The following is an 18,641-nucleotide window of genomic DNA, read 5'->3' as shown; positions in this document are numbered from 1 at the left end:
TGCTATTATTTTTGTGGTGCCACTTCACACACATATATTTTTTTTGGAGATAGGATCTCAACATGAAGCCCAGGCTGACTGAATTTGTGATCCTCCTGCTCAGCTTCCCTGGTGCTGGGATTACAGGCATGTGCTGCCATGCCCAGTTGAAAAGCACAATTGGCAACTGTAGCCACCCTACTATACTATAGAACATTAGAAGTGATTTCTCCTCTTTGACACATACATGCATCTATTAGCCATATTCTCTATATCCCCTTCCCCAATCAGGAGAAATTTAATCTAAAATACAATAAAACAGGGATTTGAACTCTTGATCTGAAGCTTTCACTCTCAGTTGACACTCTACCACCTAAGCCATGGTTCCAACCCCTGGAATGATTCCCCCCCCCCCCCAGTGGTTTTGAAGAATAAAAGGGCTAGCAATCTCTTTAACAGATATTACTGTTCAGAGTTCTAACTTGTGCTCAGGCATTTTACACTCTCCTTTTCCCCCAAGTCAACACTTGGAAATACCATACTGCTAGGTACAAGGATGCTGAGAGCTAAGAAATGTGTCCTGTTGGCTGGCACCGGTGGCTCACGTCTGTTTTTGTTTTTGTTTTGGTGCTCTTCAGCTCAAGGCTCTACCACTTGAGCCACAGCGCCGCTTCCGGTCTTTTTTTGCTTATGAGGAATCGAACCCACAGCCTCATGCATGCAAGGTAAGCGCTCTACCACTGAGCCACTTTCCCAGCCCGGTGGCTTATGTCTGTAATCCTACTCAGGATCACAGTTCAAAGCCAGCCCAAGCAGGAAAATCTGTGAGACTGTTTGTTTTTTTTTTTTTCCAGTTGTGGGGCTTGAACTCTGGGCCTGGGTGCTATCCCTCAGCTCTTCAGTTCAAGGCGAGCGCTCTACCACTTGAGCTACAGCGCCGCTTCTGGTTTTCTGGTGGTTTATTGGAGATAGGAGTCTCACGGTCTTTCCTGGCTGGGCTGGCTTTGAACCGAGATCCTCAGATCTCAGCCTCCTGAGTAGCTAGGATTACAGGTGTGAGCCATCAGTGCCTGGCTTCTGTGAGACTCTTATCTCCAATTAACCACCCAAAAACCAGTGGTGCTGAGGCTCAAATGGTAGAGCACTAGCCTTGAGCTGAAGAGCCCCACAACCGACAAGAAAAAAAAAAGTGTCCTGTTTTCTAGTCCACTTAAAACACTATCCTGGTTATGAGGCAGAGTAAGGCTTCATTTCAAAGACATCTGTTATTTTAAGGTTTACTTTAAAAATGGCTAAATCAGGAGCTGATGTCTCACATCTGTAATCCTAGCTACTCAGAAGGCTGAGATCTGAGGATCACAGCTTAATGCCAGCTTGGGCTGGCTTATTTCCAATTAATCACCAAAAAGCTGGAAGTGGAGAGCTCAAGTGGTAGGGCACCAATCCTGAGCAGAAAAGATGAGGGCCAGCACCCAGGCCTTGAGTTCAAGCCCCAGGACTGGCATACACACAGACACACAGACACAGACACAGATACAGACACACACACACACACACACACACGCCTCCATTTCTTTTCCTTCTCTCCTGAAAAATCTTCGTCTTCCAAGATGGCTTCATCTCATTAAGAGGACTGATAACAGTACAGCCTTTTGCTGGTCAATTGAAGAAGCTCTCAGATTTGTCTGCCCTGACTGGCCTCAAAACTCAATTCTGAGATCTCAACTTCCTGAGTAGCTAGGATTATGGGGGGAAACATTATGTTTTTGTTCTTAATTTAATCTTCTGGCTAACAAAAAATGCCCAATATTGAAAGATAGATTGCTCATACACGTCACTAAAGTGATGTGTAATATGCCAGCAATTGAGATCAATCACTAGATGTCAAGTACTTATATAATCATTTTCTAATTGTTAAGGTAACATATACTCTTGATAAAATCCAGACATTTTAACAGTGCGTTGAGCAGAAATACCAGTTTGGAGTGTGCCTTCCAAAATGTCAATTTTTTTTTTAACAAATATGATCTTATATGTTCAGCCATGTTCAGTCATCTTTACTATCTATCCTAGATATTTCTTCCCTCCAACACATAATATCATTTTTGTTTTTGGTGTGTACGTGGGCCGAGGCTTCCCTCCAACACATAAAAGTTGGTATTACATCTTTGTTTTTGGCGTGTGTGTGGGCACTGAGGCTTAAGCTCAGGGCATCACACCTTCACATGGATTTTTCCGCTCAAGGATGGTGCTCTCCTACTTGAGCCCCACTTCCACTTCTGGCTTTCTATTGGATATCTGGAGATAAAAGTGTGTTGGGTTTGGGGCTGGGAAGGTGGCTCAGTGGTAGAGCGCTTGCCTTGCATGCATGAGGCCCTGGGTTTGATTCCTCAGCACCACATAAGCAAAAAGAAAAAAGCCGGAAGTGGCACTATGGCTCAAGTGGTAGAGCACTAGCCCTGAGCTGAAGAGCTGAGGGACAGTGCCCAGGCCCAGAGTTCAGGCCCCACGACTGGACCAAAAAAAAAAAAAGATTGTGTTGGGTTTGTCTGTCTGGGTGGAATCAAGTGAGATCCTCACGTCTCAGCTTAACAAGCTGGCGTCACAGATGTCCCCACTGACATCTTCATTTGTGGTAGTTTCACAGCATGCCACCAAACTGCAGAGCAGTTACAAGAGACATCATGGGCTACCTTCGGTCTTCTCTGCTTTGGCTTCCGCAGCCCGTGGTGTTAAAGGAAATGGCTCTGGCGGTGCTGGCGTGTGCATTTCACCACTCACCTGCAACAAGTTTGGAAAAGTCGTTAGCAGACAAAGCAAGATGACCATCATCAAAACATATAGGGGCTGGATGTAGAGATCAAGAACACTGTGGTTCAAGACCAGCCTAGGCAAAAAGTTAGTAAGGTCTCGTCTCATTGAAGATGCCGGAGGTGGCAAGTCATACCTGTAATCCCAGCTCAGAGGGAGGTGAGAGGAGGATTGTGGTCCAGGGCTGGCTAGGGAAACAGTATGAGACTTTGTTTGAAAAATAACGGCAGGGTGCCGGTGGCTCACACCTGTAATCCTAGCTACTCAAGAGGCTAAGACCTGAGGATCAAGGTTCAAAGCCAGCCCAGGCAGGAAAGTCCATAAGACTCTTATCTCCAATAAAAACCACTAGAAAACTGGAAGTGGCACTGTGGCTCAAGTGGCTCGTAGAGCACTGGCCTTGAGCTGAAGAGCACAGGGACAGTATCCAAGCCCAGAGTTCAAGCCCCACAACCAACCAAAAAATAAAAATAAAAAAAGAAAATAACTAAAAGCAAAATGGCTGAGGTGTGGAACAAGGCGCTGAGTTACAAAAAATCCAATTATCACCAAAGATTTTAAAAAGAAATAAAAGAAAATCAGTATGCAGGAGGGGAGCTATCACAACATAAATAACCACTTTTTTTTTTTGTGAGTCATGGAGCTTGAACTCTGGGCCTGGGCGCTGTCCCTGAGCTTTTTCACTCAAGGCTAGCGCTCTACCACTATGAGCCACAGCAACCACTTCTGGAGGGTTTTTTGTTTTTTTTGGGGGGGTCCGGTCATGGGGCCTGAACTCGGCCTGGGTGCTGTCCCTCAGCTCTTCAGCTCAAGGCTAGCGCTCTACCACTTGAGCCACAGTGCCAATTCCAGCTTTTTTCTTTTGCTTATGTGGTGCTGAGGGCCTCATGATGCAAGGCAAGCACACTACCACTAAGCTACCTTCCCAGCCCCCACCACTTCTGGTTTTTAGGTGGTTAATTGGAGATAAGAGTCTCACAGACTTTTCTGCCTGGGCTAGCTTCAAACCATGATCTCAGCCTCCTTAGTAGCCAGGATTATAGGTATGAGCCTCCTGTGCCTAGCACCAGTCCACGATTTTAATTCATAACATTTCTCAGCTACTGAACGTTATATTCTCTATCTAGTGCTGTGTTAAACAACAGCAATGTGTCCCAGGAAACTACCTCATCTTCATTTTCTGCTTATTGTTTTCTGTTTGTTTAGTTTTGAGACAGGAGCTCATTAGATAGCACAGGCTGGTCTCAAACTCACAGTTTTTTGCCTCTGTCTCTCAAATACTGGGGTGAGACGTATGGGCCACCAAACCTGGCTTCTAGTAACTATCGATGGTTTTCAATAATAAACATGTATGTGCATTATAACAGCCAAAAAATAAATGGAGATTTAGCAGCTTCTTTGGTTTGGATCTTAAATGTCTCTAGAGGCCTGGGTGTGAAGGTGTGGTTCCCAGCCCAGTCCTGGCAGGTTTAAGGGGTGGTGTCTACCAGGAGGTTCCTTGGAGGGATTACGGGAGTCCAGCAGCTAGGTACGGGAGGCTCTCGTTTCCACTGTCCGCCGGGATGTGCTATGGTACAGGCCTAAAAACAAGGACCAGATGATCATGGGCCAGAACCTCCAACCTGGAGAGCCGGAATAAATCTTTTCTCCACAGGAGTCGATTATCTCAGGTGACAAACACAGGAACTTACACAATTTTCTATCATTTTAACTTTGAAAGTGAATGAGGACTGAGCCCCTTCTCCGTGGGCGGGGGAGGGGCAGCCATTGGCGCCAGGGCCCCTCCCAAAGGCCAGCTTCAGCTTCCTTAAAGGTGCTGCTTCCAGCTTTGCGTCTCCGCCTTCCTGAAGCCAAGTGATTTGGGCAAATGCACAGAAGTTGTGCGGATTATCCACCCTCAAAGACAGAACACTGCCATCCTCTGCAGCACTGCTGAAAGCCAGGTCCCGGGGACTTGAATGCCTTTCAGGTCATGGTGGCTTTCCAGCACGTACTTGGTGCCCTGCCTATGAGATTCAACCCATCCAGCAGCCTTCGTTCCCCAGTTCTGACTGCTGGGGGGCCGTGACAAGTGCCGTGTCAGCTCCTGTAGCTGAGAGGTATGCACACTGCAGCCCGCAGCACATGGGGACAAGCGGCGGCGGCAGTGCAGAGTGGGCCTTTGCTTTTGTGGACCGTGTCCTTCCCCAGGGATGGCCGAGGGCTGCACTGGAGCCCCCAGAAGGGGCAGGTAAATGACTCTGGGCCACCTGCTTCTGCAGGCTTCCTGAGGTCATTTCTGCCTTGTAGAAGAGTCAGGCTTGTTTGTTACACCAACTTAGCCTGTATCTTTCCAGAAAAGTTTTGGGTTTTGAGTTTTAGAAAACTGGTTTTGGTGCTGGGCTTTGCCCAAGCGGGGCGAGTGCTCGGTCCCTCGAGCCGCATCTCAGGCGCTACCCTCCCTCACTGAAGTATTGTAGATGTACACTTTTTTTTTTTTTTTTAGTGCTGATCCTGGAACTTGAACTCAAGGCCTTATTTTCTCACTTGCCTCTTTTGCTCAAGCCTGGCCCTCTACCACTTGAGCCACTGCTCTAGTTCTGGCTCTTTGCTGGTTAATTGGAGATAAGAGTCCCATAGACTTTTCTGTGCAGGCCTGCCTCAAACTGTGACCCTCTGATCTCAGCTTCCTGAGTAGCTAGGATTACGGGCGGGCGTGAACACTGGCTTTAAAGGTACACTCTTAGTAACGTTCAGAGGGGGCTGGGAAGGTGGCTCAGTGGTAGAGCGCTTGCCTTGCATGCCAGAGGCCCTGGGTTCGATTCCTCAGCACCATATAAGCAAAAAGAAAAAAGCTGGAAGTGGCGCTGTGGCTCAAGTGGTAGAGCGCTAGCCTTGAGTTGAAGAGCTGAGGGACAGCGCCCAGGCCCAGAGTTCAGGCCCCGGGACCGGCCCCCCCCCCCCAAAAAAAAAAAAAAAGTAACGTTCAGAATAAGCACACATACCTCAGGAGTTGCGTGTGCCGCGAAGAAGTCTTCCTCCTTTGGCGGAGGGGATGAAGGTGGGACCATGCAGCTATCAAGCCACAGCTGGAACAGAAGCCAAGCGAGAGTTAGCACTTAGCACACCTCTGTCCGCAAGGGCGAGGGCTCTCTGTGCCCCCTAGAAACTGCCCTGAAGACTGCCACTTCCCATCGCACCACCACCAGCAGGGTGCCGGAGGTGCCTCTAGCAAGGTCTGCCCCCAGGGACAGAGACCCTTCCCTACCTAAGTACAGGTCCCAAACCACAGGCAGCCCTCAGGGTCTCTGCCTTCTACCCAATGGATTAGCCTACTTGCTGCATTTGCGTGTGATGTCAAATTGGCACCTGTGGGCTTTTCAAGTTCATTTTCAGACATGAGGAAAGCAGTACAATGAGCCCTGTGAGGAGCAGGTTCCCTTCCAGCTGCGCAAAGGCTGCTCTGCCTCTCTGCTTCCGTTCTCTATGTTCTCTGCATTCAAACAGGTGGCCTTTCCGCTGGCCACTCAGTGCCACGATGGCCACATACTGGTGCTTGCTGGCCATTTCACTGCAGGAACCTGTCCTAGCTCCTGAGAGCCACCTGCCTGAGGAGGAGCTGTGCTGTACCTGACTGAAAAGGAGTTGTGTTTGGCATTGGCTTTGACCTCTTGTGGGGAGTTCAATGTTCATGATCAAGTATATACATACACAAATAAAGTTGTTGCTGGGTGTTGGTGGCTCATGCTTGTAATCCTTGCTACTCAGGAGGCTGAGATCTGAGGATTGTGGTTCAAAGTCAGACCTGCAGTAAAGTCTAAGAGACTAAACACTAGAAAACTGGAAGTGGAAATTTAGCTTAAAGTGGTAGTATGCTAGCCTTGAGCAAAAAAGCTAAGGGATATTGCACAGGCCCTGAGTTCAATCCCTATGATTGGTAAAAGATTTTTTTTTAAGTTTGTTTGCTTGCTTATTCTTTTGCAGTGTTGGTGTGGGACCCAGAGCCTGCACGTGCACCCAGTGACCCTCTGGTGCCTTCAATGAGTATCTTTGAATGGAAACCCATGGCAAATAGGCTGTGAATGGATCCATTTGTGAGAATGTGTTCTGAGGTTGGAAGGAGCCTCACTCCTGGCTCCCAGGAGCGAAGCTTCAGTATTGGCTTGATCAGGGTGCACTGAAAACTGGCCTGGCTAGCCCAGAATGGAGAAGCAACTGCACATTGAGCAATGGCTCCCAGGGGAGCCGGGTAGATGGCCTTGCAGCTCAGCATGGAGCCCTCGTCTGACTGAACCCAGAGGTTGGCATCTAAGGGACGGGTGCCCCTGGGACTCACGTCGGTGCCATGCTTCCGTGTGGCCTGTGAGGCCAGTGACTTCACTCTCTCCCGGTACAGCTGGGCACTGCGGCTGTTGTACTTCGCGTTGGTGTCGTTGGTGGTACAGCCATGTTGATGGAAGAAGGAAGACTGGAGAGGACACGCAGCACATCATTAAACACCACAGGAAGCCGCCCACCCCACTGAAAATGCCATTTCACAGAACGGAGGGTGTTAAAAATGAGACAGTGGTCCCCATCTCCCCCATAATCCACCTCCGCCATTCTGGAAGTGGCTTTGGGAACTCCCTATGCAGTACTGCCTTCCATTCATGACCATCAATTTCAATTTCTACTTGGATTTAACAGAATCAGAATTCCTGACAAGTTGGTCAGGGACCCTGCTAACCTTTACCTTGTTCGGTGCTTTTGCTTCACGAGCAGAGTTAATGCCCATCTTACAGCAGAAAGCAGAAAGGGCAATGTCTTAACATCTGGAAGAAACTGCTTTGCCCCCTCTCCTGAGCAGACATGGGTCTCAGAACGCGTGTCTTAACCCAGGCTTCTGGAAACCCGTACAATGACCTGATGTCGATAGAATCCACTCAGGACTCTCAGCTTGTCAAACATTTAAATAATGATTTTCATAGGAAAAATGGTAGGCTTCTAAGTTAATATTTAATATTTGCTGTACTTTTGTAGGGGCTGGGAATGTGGCTCAGTGGTAGAGTGCTTGCCTGGCCTGTATGAAGCCCTAGGTTCGATTCTTCAATACCATATACAGTTGGTGCTGTGGCTCAAGTGGTGGAGTGCTAGCCTTGAACAAAAGCAGCTCAGGTGACAGTGCCTAGGCCTGAGTTCCAGACACAGGACTAACAAAAACAAAACAAAATAAAAACCTTGCAGACATAATTAAATATTAAGTTAAATCCATTTTGGCTATAAGCACAAAGTCACCCTGCCATTGAAAACTCAGGCTCTTTATATCCTCTACTTTGCTCTGATCTTGGAAACGCTGCAGTGCGACTCTGACTCTCCTGCCCGGAGGGTCTGCTGGTCCCCATGCCCGGCACCCTGCCTGGCACTTAGCGCTTACCATTTGCTCAGATGTGGCTCTAAGGACAAGGCTGTGCCCCTAGCCATGGGCCCCAAGCACATGGGGCCGATGGGAGATGGGGGAGATGAGGAGGAAGAGAGGGGAAGGGGGTTAAGGGAGAGCAGGAGGGGGAGGAAAGGGGGAAGAGAAGGGGGAGAGGGAGGAAGAGGAGGAGGAAGGGGAAGAGTCTGAGAGGACTTACCGCATTGGCATTCCCGCCCACTTGCATGCAGCGCAGTTGGAACCACGACCAGTTAGAATCCAGCTCGGTAGATCTAGACAGAGAGAACATTTCCTGAATGTTCTTCTCTTCCCTGCCTCAGACCACTGAGGAAGTTTGAAAACAACATTCTTTGGGCTTTAGGATGTATTAACGGGAAGGGGGGCCCTGGGTGGTGACACTGGTGAGCAGTCCCTGGCCCTCCTGTCCTTCCTGGGAGTTCCAGCCCCAAAGGACTGCTGTCCTCTGTGCTGTCCTGGGCAGGCCCTGGCAGGCTGGCTGTGCCGTGCCGTGCCATGCTGATTCCTGAAGGACATGACTGGGGCTCGTGTGTACAGCTCGTGTGCTGTACTTTGTAAGGTCCTTCTTTCCCTTTTTCTTTTTTGAAACAGGATCTCACTGTGTGGCCCAGGCTGATCTTGAACTAATGGTCCTCCCTGTGCAGGGATTTACAGGCTTGTACCTCTATACCCAGCTCATTTTGTAATTTTTTTTTTGTCAGTCATGAGGCTTGAACCCTGGGCCTGGGCAGCCAGTGCTCTACCACTTGAGCCACAGCACCACTTCTGGTTTTCTGGTGGTTTATTGGAGATAAGTGTCTCATAGATTTTCCTGCCCAGGCTGGCTTTGAACCACGATCCTCAGATCTCAGCCTCCTGAGTAGCTAGGATTACAGGCGTGAGCCACCAGTAACCTGCATGTAACTTTTTTAAATCAATTTTTTTAAAGCCTAAACATGGCTCAAGTGGTAGAGCACTAAGCAAGAAAGCTAAGGGAGAATGTGAGGTCCAGAGTTCAAGGCCCAGTAATAGAAAAAAAAATTCACCATTAGTTCCACTCCTTCTCAAATTAAAGCTCACACTGAATGCCTTATACCTTGAACTGTTTTCTTGCCCACATTCTAGATTGCTGCCCTCTGGTTACATAGAGAATTTTAATTGCTGATTTTGAATCATCTATGCGCATGTGATTCATAGTTGTATTTATCTGACTTTTAGAGGTTAGCGGTTAACCCTGCGCTGGTCTGAGCAGGTCCTGCTGTGCAGCCTTCTCAGGCTCCAGGCCAGTCCTTCCCTGAGCGAGAGACTCCCCAGATGACTCAACTTCCTGCGTGTACCACACAGGGCCATGTTACAAAGGAAGGGCTCGGCAGTGGGAAAGTGGGAAAGAGCACAGTGTAGCTAGGCACTGCCTCAAGTCCAGCGATCGTCTGCTCTGGGTGGGGTATGGTCCAGGTGATAACAGCGCATCACCTGTCTGGAGGGAAAAGTCCACAACAACACAAAATCTGAGCCAGGTGCCAGTGGTTCATACCTGTAATCCTAGGACTCAGAAGGCTGAGAGGTAAGAATCACAGTTCAAAGCCAGTCTGGGCAGAACAGTCTGTGAGACTCTTTATCTGCAGTTAACCACCAAAGTGATAAAGCTAAAGGACAGCACGTAGGGCCTGAGCTCCTGAGCTCAAGCCCCAGTACAGGCATAAACACAAACATAATTAACAATATAACTGCCATCTGGTCTAGCAATGGTACTTCTGAGTACGGGCCCAAAGGAGTTTGGAAGCATTCTCAAAGAGACATCTGTAACCCATGTAGAAAGTGCACACAGCTATGCCCAACAGCTCAAATGTGCACAGGAGCCAGTGCGTTTGGAGGCTTGGACAGCGTGGAACCCTATAATGGAATAGTACTCAGCCTAGAATGAACTTCTGACCCATGGCACAGGGGGATAAACCTTGAGGAAAGAATGCTAAGTGAAGTAAACCAGTGGCAAGTGACAGATATGTCAAATCAGCATGCAAATGACCCACATACAGTAGGGAAATCAAAGAGAAGGCAGAGCAGTGGTTAGAATTTTATAGGACAAAGAGTTGTGGAGACGGAAGGTAGCACGAATGTATTTCACAGCACTGGGCTGTGTATTTAACAAGGCTAGGATGGTGAACTGTGTGTGTGTTTTACCATAATAGAAAAAAATGGGATAAATAAATAAATGCAATTGTTCTGGCAACTCAATCCCTTCACATTTAAAGAGACAGGGAAGGGAATTATAATGAAAACATTCTGGGACCAAGGGCTGAGACAAGAACAAACAGGAGAAAATGACAGATGCTCTGAAGCTAGGAAAAGTACATTTTTTTCTTTCTTTTTGGCTGAGCTGGGGTTTGTTGGCCATACACTTGCTAGACAGGTGCTCTACCATGTGAGCCACAACCTTTTTTTAAACTATGTTAGTTTTCATGTAGGGTCTCCAATTTTTGCCCAGGGCTAGCCTCAGACCATGATGCTCAATACCAACAGGCTCCCCCACAGCTGGGGTGACAGGCACACACTAATGGGCCTGGCTTATTGAGAGGGAGGGTCTCACTAACACGTCAGCCTCACTAGTCTGGAACCCAGTCTTCCTGATCTCCACCTCCCAAGTACTCAGGATTGCAGGTGTAAGCCACTGTACCCACCTCCTCTTTTCTTTTTTTTTTGTTGGTTGTGGGGCTTGGACTCTGGGCCTGGGTGCTGTTCCTCAGCAATTCAGCTCAAGGCTAGCGCTCTACCACTTGAGCCACAGCGCCACTTCTGGCTTTTTTCTGCTTATGTGGTGCTGAGGAATCGAACCCAGGGCCTCATGCCTGCAAGGCAAGCGCTCTACCACTGAGCCACCTTGCCAGCCCCCCACCTCCTCTTTTCTTTTCTTTTCTTTTTTTTTTTTTGGGTCCGGTCGTGGGGCCTGAACTCTGGGCCTGGGTGCTGTCCCTCAGCTCTTCAGCTCAAGGCTAGCGCTCTACCAATTGAGCCACAGTGCCACTTCTTTCTTTTTGCTTATGTGGTGCTGAGGAATCAAACCCAGGGCCTCATGCATGCAAGGCAAGCGCTCTACCACTGAGCCACCTTCCCAGCTCCCCACCTCCTCTTTTCTTAACAATTACCCACAGAATTACATGGTTATAAAGCCTTAGTGTACATATTTATCTTTACAAATGGATATCTAAAACATCTTTAAATTATCAAAATATAAAACTATGCTGCAATTATCATTATTATATAGTTTTCACACACTAATACAAATGTCTCATAATTGATTTATATCATATAGACACAAATGCTCTTTGATGGTAATCCCATTATGTCAATATATCCCCAGTCATAACATGTGAAATGAAATTGCATGCCACAATTTCTAATAGCCTGCCTAACTGGTTCCTTCCCTGGGGGAAAAAAAGTGACAGGAAATAGATGTGCAGAGGCATGGTGGCCACACCTGAGGTCTGAGCCGGCCGCTCCACGGATGAAGAAGGGGCCCTGGCAAGAGTCAAGACAGCTGGGCTGGCCTGGCGGGGCTTCCGAGCCCTGAGCTGGATTGGGATCCTTGGGTTCCTTCTATTTCCACTGAGTTCCCTCACAGACACACTTCCACCCCCCACTGGGAGGCATCTTTCAGTTGAGTGTCTTTCTGTAATGCTCACCATAGCCCCTTACAGGCGGAGGCCACTGTATCACTAATGCCAGACAATTCACCCACCAGAGAGCCAAGTCCTCACATAACGAGAGGAGGGTCCTCCGGTCACCCGCAGTCCCAGGGGATTCACTCACTCAGGCGTGGCCCTCGGAGCTGGAGGGCTGACACCCACACAAGGACTCCTGCCAGGCACAGGCCTCATCTGCGCCTCCCTGTCCACCTGACCTGCATATACTTTTGGCCTTAGAAGACCAGATGGGGAAGGGATGCAGCTCCAAACCCTCCATGCCTCCTGCCTTCACAGCACTCTTGTCTCGTGAGATCTCTACACTCAGAATCCAAGAAAAATGGCTCATTTCCCTGAGGAGGTTAGATGTGAGCCGCCCTGATATTCCCTTCATGTCAAATCGAACAGTGCAAGCAAAGGGCAATGATGAGCCAGAGGAAACCCTGCCCACTCGTGCTCTCCAGTCCCCGCCCCCAAAGGGAAGTCACCTACCGAATAAAACTCAAGTGCACACCAAGGGACCGGTGCGACCCTGAGCAGTCAATGCACAGAAACACGCCGTAGGTTATACTGGCCCAGCTGGGGTTTTTGGCACCACAATCAAAGCACACCTGTAAGAAAAATGTGAGAATCAGTTGGTCATTATTTTATTTTTTTAATATTTATTTTTCTCTGTCATGGGTACTGTCCCTGAGCTCTTCAGCAAGTGCTCTACCACTTGAGCCACAGCACCATTTCCACTTTTCTGTGGTTTACTGGAGATAAGAATCTTATAGACTCTCCTGCTTGGGCAGGCTTTGAACCATGCTCCTCAGATCTCAGCTTCCTTGGTAGCTAGAATTACAGGTGTGAGCCACCCACGCCTGGCCTTGGTCATTATTTTATATTAGTGGATGAGTCATTAGATAGGCTGTACACACAACTAGCTTGGAAGCTACAATGCATGTACATCGGCAACTTTGGTTGTTGGAAAATCTCTTATCTTGATTTTTTTAAAACTCTCAAGTCTCAGTTTGTTTTAGGATGATAATAATACACACTGTCTAAATACACTAATTGTTACTGATACAGTTAGATTTGCTCTGTACTATGCTTCTCACTCAGGATACACCGGGGCAGGACCAGCCACTCCTGACTCCGCCCCTGCATAGGAAGGGACGTTCTGTTCTGATCTGTTCTGATCGTTGCTCTGAGAGCCACGTGTGAGGTACTTTGGTATGCAGCAGTAGGTAGCAGTACAAGGAAAAGCCATGCACTGCTGTCCTGTCACCTTTATCTGTCACTTAGAGAATGCTTACCCAGCTCATAGCAAGGAAAGAGCCCTCTGCCGGCTGTGGTCCCTGAGAGCTCCTGGGGTGGGGCTATCTTCCTGTTGCCTTTTTCTTTTTCTACTAGAATGGAGCCAGCACAGACCCAGTGAGAACATAGTCAGTCGGTGTCTGCTGGATGGATATGGCTTTCATTCATCTCTCGCTGTTCCTGGAGACTAGTGTTTACTCTTTATAAACTCCCAGTAAACAGCATGAAACACTCACGTCCTCAACAATCATCTATAATCCCACCAGACAGTGAGTCAAATGTCCAACACTGATATCAAAGAAATATATAAATAGTTATTTGTCAAGGATTTATTATTTATAGGTAATTAAAGTCAAACAATTTGTAAATTTCCACAAATAGAAAATTGTCTTTAATTTTTTCCATCTTTAGACATAATTTTTTTTTGGCAGTAGTGGGACTTTTTTTTTTTTTTTGGCCAGTCATGGGGCTTGAACTCTAGGCCGGGCGCTGTCCCTCAGCTCTTCAGCTCAAGGCTCTACCACTTGAGCCACAGCACCACTTACAGCTTTTTCTGCTTATGTGATGCTGAGGAATCAAACCCAGGGCTTCATGCATGCGAGGCAAGCGCTCTACCACTGAGCCACCTTCCCAGCCCAATAGTGGGATTTGAGCTTAAGAGCTATGTTTCCTTGAGCACTGTACTGCTTGAGGCACACACCAAGTCCTTTTTGCACTTGATAGTTTTCAAATAGAGTCTCACTTTTTGCCCAGATTACCAGGCCTGTGATCCTCCTATTCGTACTTCCCCCACAGCTGGGATGACAGGTGCACCCTACTGCACTCAGCTTCTTCTGTTGAGATGGGACTTGGTAAACTTTGTCTGGACTGGCCTTGAATTGTGATCCTCCCACTCCCAGCCTCCCAAGTTGCTATGATTCTGTGATCCCTATGCCTGGCTTATTTCACACTTTTCAAGGCATTAGCCACGTTTCTAAAATCTGGACAGACTCACACCACTCGTTATGATCAGTGGGGCTGGAGTGTCAAGGGGCAGACTCACACCACTCGTTATGAACAGTGGGGCTGGAGTGACAGGGCAGACTTACACCGCCCATTATGATCAGTGGGGCTGGAGTGACAGGGCAGACTCACACCGCTCATTATGATCAGTGAGGCTGGAGTGTCAAGGGGCAGACTCACACCACTTGTTATGATCAGTGGGGCTGGAATGACAGGGCAGACTCACACCACTCGTTATGATCAGTGGGGCTGAAGTGACAGGGCAGACTCACACCACTCATTATGATCAGTGGGGCTGGAGTGACAATGGACAGACTCACACCGCTCGTTATGATCAGTGGGGCTGGAGTGACAAGGGGCAGACTCACACCGCTCATTATGATCAGTGGGGTTGGAGTGACAGGGCAGACTCACACGGCTCATTATGAATGGTGGGGCTGGAGTGTCACTGGGCAGAACAGAAGCCCTCCATCTCAGACCCCATGACAGTTGCTGAGGCACCAAGGAAGGATGGCATTGGAGCGCTGCTCTCTGCGGGCCACACGCTGGTCTTGAGGAGCGGGATTACAGGTGCTGTGTAACGCTGTCTGCCCTCAGAGGCTGCCTGTGGGGCCCCGCCCCTCCCTGCTGGCTGTTGTGCATTACTGTGCACTCCTATCCCTGGCGCACATGAGTGGACAAGCCTGTCCCACTGCCCGCCATCCAGTGAGTACAGCTATTCATGCAATTGGCGTTCAGTGTAGTTTTGTGTAGCAAAATGTTTTCAAGATAGGATTAAAAGGCATTTGGGGCCAGGTGCCAGTGGCTCACGCCTGTCATCCTAGCTACTCAGGAAGCTGAGATCTGAGGATCACATTCAAAGCCAGGCTGGACAGATAAATCCACAAGACTCTTCCAATTAACAGGCAAGAAGCTAGAAGTAGGGTATGGCTCAGGTGGTAGAGAACTAGCCTCAAATGGAAAAGCTGAGAATGTGGGACCCTAAGTTCCAAGTCCCGGTACATAAACAAAAAGAACAAACAAAAAACAGGGCTGGGAAGGTGGTGTTTTGTGGTAGATTGTTTGCCGAGCATTCATGAAGCCCTGGGTTCAACTCCTCAGTACCACATACACAGAAAAAGCCTGAAATGGTGCTGTGGCTCAAGTAGTAGAGTGCTTGAGCAAAAGCAGCTCAGGGATAGCACCCAGGCCCTGAGTTCAAGCCCCAGGACTGACAAAAACAAAACAAAACAAACAAACAAAAAACAGGTGGTGTATAGGTGAGTGGAGAACACTTGGCTAACTACACAAGGCTCTGACCAACAGAGCCAAGAAACTGCTGGAACATAGCTGCAGAGCAGCTGTGTCCTGTCCACCAGAGGCTACACTGAGCTTGGGTTAGCATGGGTGCAGACGCTAGGCTTGCAGGGATGAGTGAACAGGAGGATGGAAACTGAGATACACAGGGGCGGGGGAACGTGAGGATGGAGGCTGGGCTTGCAGGGATGGGTTAACGCAGGACAGAACTGGGACTGAGGAGCATGGAAGGCATTAGAAACAGATCTGTTCCTCGCCATGCCGCCTTGCTGCACCTGTGGGGGCAGAGCCTGCCCTTTGAAAGTGGGGGGCTTGTGCTGACTGCATATCTGACATCTTGCAATCCCAGGCCAAAGCCCAGGTTTTCTAAGCAGAATATTAGTTCTCAGAAAGATGACAACTAAAACAACTTTCAACTGTGAACGTGACATAATGCTGAGACAGACAGGTGACAGAGCGCCAGGGGCGGGTGTGGAGTGTCCTCTGCAGAGGGACCGCTGCCCCCTCGCCAGGCCACGTGTGGCCCCTCTGTAGCCTCGTCTGCTCTCCTCAGTGGGCCTGTGATGTGGGTAACGCTTTCCTGTTTCATCTTGAAATTCTCGCTAGCGTGTCCATTTTCTACAGTTCACAAAGCATGCGGCTGGTCTCCATGGTATTCTGGAGAGAGCACTGTGTGCGTTAAGCCTTGCGTCTGTGGAGGGTGACGTGGGAACCGGCCGCTCCCAGCACCGACTCGCCACCTCATCACCACTGTGCATCCCACCGCAGAAAACACTGGCACACAGCCCGCCCGCCCTGGCTAGAGGCTCATCGAAGGCGGGCATATACACCCCTGTAAACACACGTCCTGTCCGTCAGAACACACACCCTGTGCTTTGCGCTAGGTTAGCACATTGTAGATTTGGAACAAAGTAGACATCCTATAGCAACCAAGGAGTTCACAAACCAGAAACCTGACCCTGTGAACCTTGTCACAGGTTGTGCTCTGTGTGTGTGTGTGTGTATATATGTACACCCTAGGGCACTCTTAGCTTTTTCCACTCAAGGCTAGCACTCTACTGCTTGAGACACAACTCTGCTTCTGGCTTTTTTGTTTTTGGTCGAGCCTGGGGCTTGAACTCTGGGCCTGGGTGCTATCCCTGGGCTCCTTTTCCTCAAGGCTAGCGCTCTACCACTTGAGTCACAGCACCACTTCTGGCTTTTTCTGTGATTAACTGAAGAGTGTCATGGATTTTTTTGCTCCGGCTGGCTTTAAACTGTGATCCTCAAATCTCAGCCTCCTGAGTAGCTAGGATTACAGGCATGAGCCATCAGGTTATGTTCTTCAACCACTTTTCTTGACTTAAGTAACTTAGTGTCTTTTCTTACAACCCATTATTTAAAATGTAAAAAAAATTTAAGTTGGGCTAGGAAGGCGGCTCAGTGGTAGAGTGCTTGCCTTGCATGCATGAGGCCCTGGGTTCGATTCCTCAGCACCACATAAGCAGAAAAAAAAAGCCGGAAGTGGTGCTGTGGCTCAAGTGGTAGAGCGCTAGCCTTGAGCTGAAGAGCTGAGGGTCAGCGCCCAGACCCAGAGTTCAGGCCCCATGACCAGACCCAAAAAAAAAAAAATTTAAGTGCTTGTTGCCCAAGTTTACAGACCATTAAACTCCTTTCCGTGTTTGTCCAGAGATTGGTTTCCAGCCTCTGATCAAATGGTTTCAAACCAATGATCAAGAAGTAGCAGAAATTCCTGGGAAATATTATCAGGAAACATTTTTTGAATATTGATTTAAAATCGTACTGCAGATTTCGAAACACCCACAGCACCATTCTTCATAATGAAAACAATATCTGACACTTGTGAAAGAAGCTCTTCTTGGGCCATGTCTCTTGGTTCTCACAATAGTTCTTTGAGTTAAATCTGGTTCACACTCCCAAGTTCACATGATTAAATTAGGCAGAACTGCCGGGCGCTGGTGGCTCACGCCTGTCATCCTAGCTACTCAGGAGGCTGAGATCTGAGGATCGCGGTTCAAAGCCAGCCCGGGCAGGAGAGACCGTGAGACTCCTATCTCCAATAAACCACCAGAAAACCGGAAGTGGCACTGTAGCTCAAGTGGTAGAGCGCTTGCCTTGAGCTGAAGAGCTGAGGGACAGCGCCCAGGCTCAGAGTTCAAGCCCCACGACTGACAAAAAAATAAAAAATAAAAAATTAGGCAGAACTAATCTGCTTCAGAGTGACATAGCTAGAAAATAGCAGAGTTGGAAGTAATAACTTTACGTGTTTTTTTTGTAAGGCCCACCTATACACCTCCAAAGTGTCTCTTGGTATAATGACACTGATTTATTTAAAAGGGACACCTAAGCCAGGTGCTGGTGGTTCACACTGTAATCCTAGCCACTCAGGAGGCTGAAAGCTGAGGATCACAGTTCAAAGACAGCTCTGGCTATAAAGTCCAAGAGATGTTTATCTCCAAATAAAGACAAAAAAAGAAAGAAAGAAAGAAAGAAAAAAAAAGAGAAAGAAAGAAGAAATGGAGCTGTGGCTCAAAAGAGCTTGAAGGGAAAAAAACTAAGGGGCAGGACCCAGGCCCTGAATTCAAGCCCCAGTACCAGACAGAACACACTCAGATCCTTTGATGAGCTTAATCAAACAAAACATATGTTGATCTGAGATAAAGTTTCACCTGCTAACTGTAGGTCCAATTACACCAAGTTCTATAAACGGATCAATATGAACTTCAAAATGAAGAAATGGCCAAGGATGGGCACTTAAGAATTTCTGCATACATGACCCTGTAACTTTCTGAGGCCCAGGAAATCACCCTGTGCTCTCCAGGGTGAGCTGGAGCCCCTCTCGGCTCCTGGCCGACGTCCCCCCTCCCGGGGTCCCCTCCCCGCGCCTGGCGGACGTCCCCCCCAGGTGGCAGGGGGCAGCTGGCAGGGGGCCGGCGCGGACCGGGACTGTCCACGCTGACACCACAGCCCTTTGCACCCGCGGGTTCCCCGCCACGTGGCCCCTCAGCATCATCACCACACCAAGTTGTAAAAGTTCGGGGCGGGTGAGTAACCGATGGGGGGTGGGGGCTGAGGCTGCCACCGGGGCAGAGAGAAGGAACCACCCCGGGGCTCCAACAGGTGGCTCCCCCGCCCGGACGACGCGGAGCGCCGGGTCCGCTTCCCCGGCGCCCCGCGCTGCC

General features: G+C 48.8%; 1 protein-coding gene across 1 annotated transcript in view; it reads right to left on the bottom strand.

The window, feature by feature from the left end:
- The window catches only part of Arfgap3 (ADP-ribosylation factor GTPase activating protein 3), a 41,935-nt gene that overhangs the window by 15,773 nt on the left and 7,521 nt on the right, over positions 1–18,641 (bottom strand). The window contains exons 4-8 of the mRNA XM_013024771.1: positions 12,355–12,473; positions 8,385–8,457; positions 7,106–7,237; positions 5,775–5,858; positions 2,673–2,760 (exon numbers count right to left, since the gene is read on the bottom strand). Coding sequence (XP_012880225.1) covers positions 2,673–2,760; positions 5,775–5,858; positions 7,106–7,237; positions 8,385–8,457; positions 12,355–12,473 — 496 coding nt within the window. The remainder of the gene's footprint in view (positions 1–2,672; positions 2,761–5,774; positions 5,859–7,105; positions 7,238–8,384; positions 8,458–12,354; positions 12,474–18,641) is intronic.

This window comes from Dipodomys ordii, unplaced genomic scaffold (assembly GCF_000151885.1).
Source record: "Dipodomys ordii isolate 6190 unplaced genomic scaffold, Dord_2.0 Scaffold79, whole genome shotgun sequence".
Taxonomy (NCBI): Eukaryota; Metazoa; Chordata; class Mammalia; order Rodentia; family Heteromyidae; genus Dipodomys; species Dipodomys ordii.
Note: the sequence above shows the minus strand (reverse complement) of the source record. Positions and strands in the feature narration are given on the sequence as shown.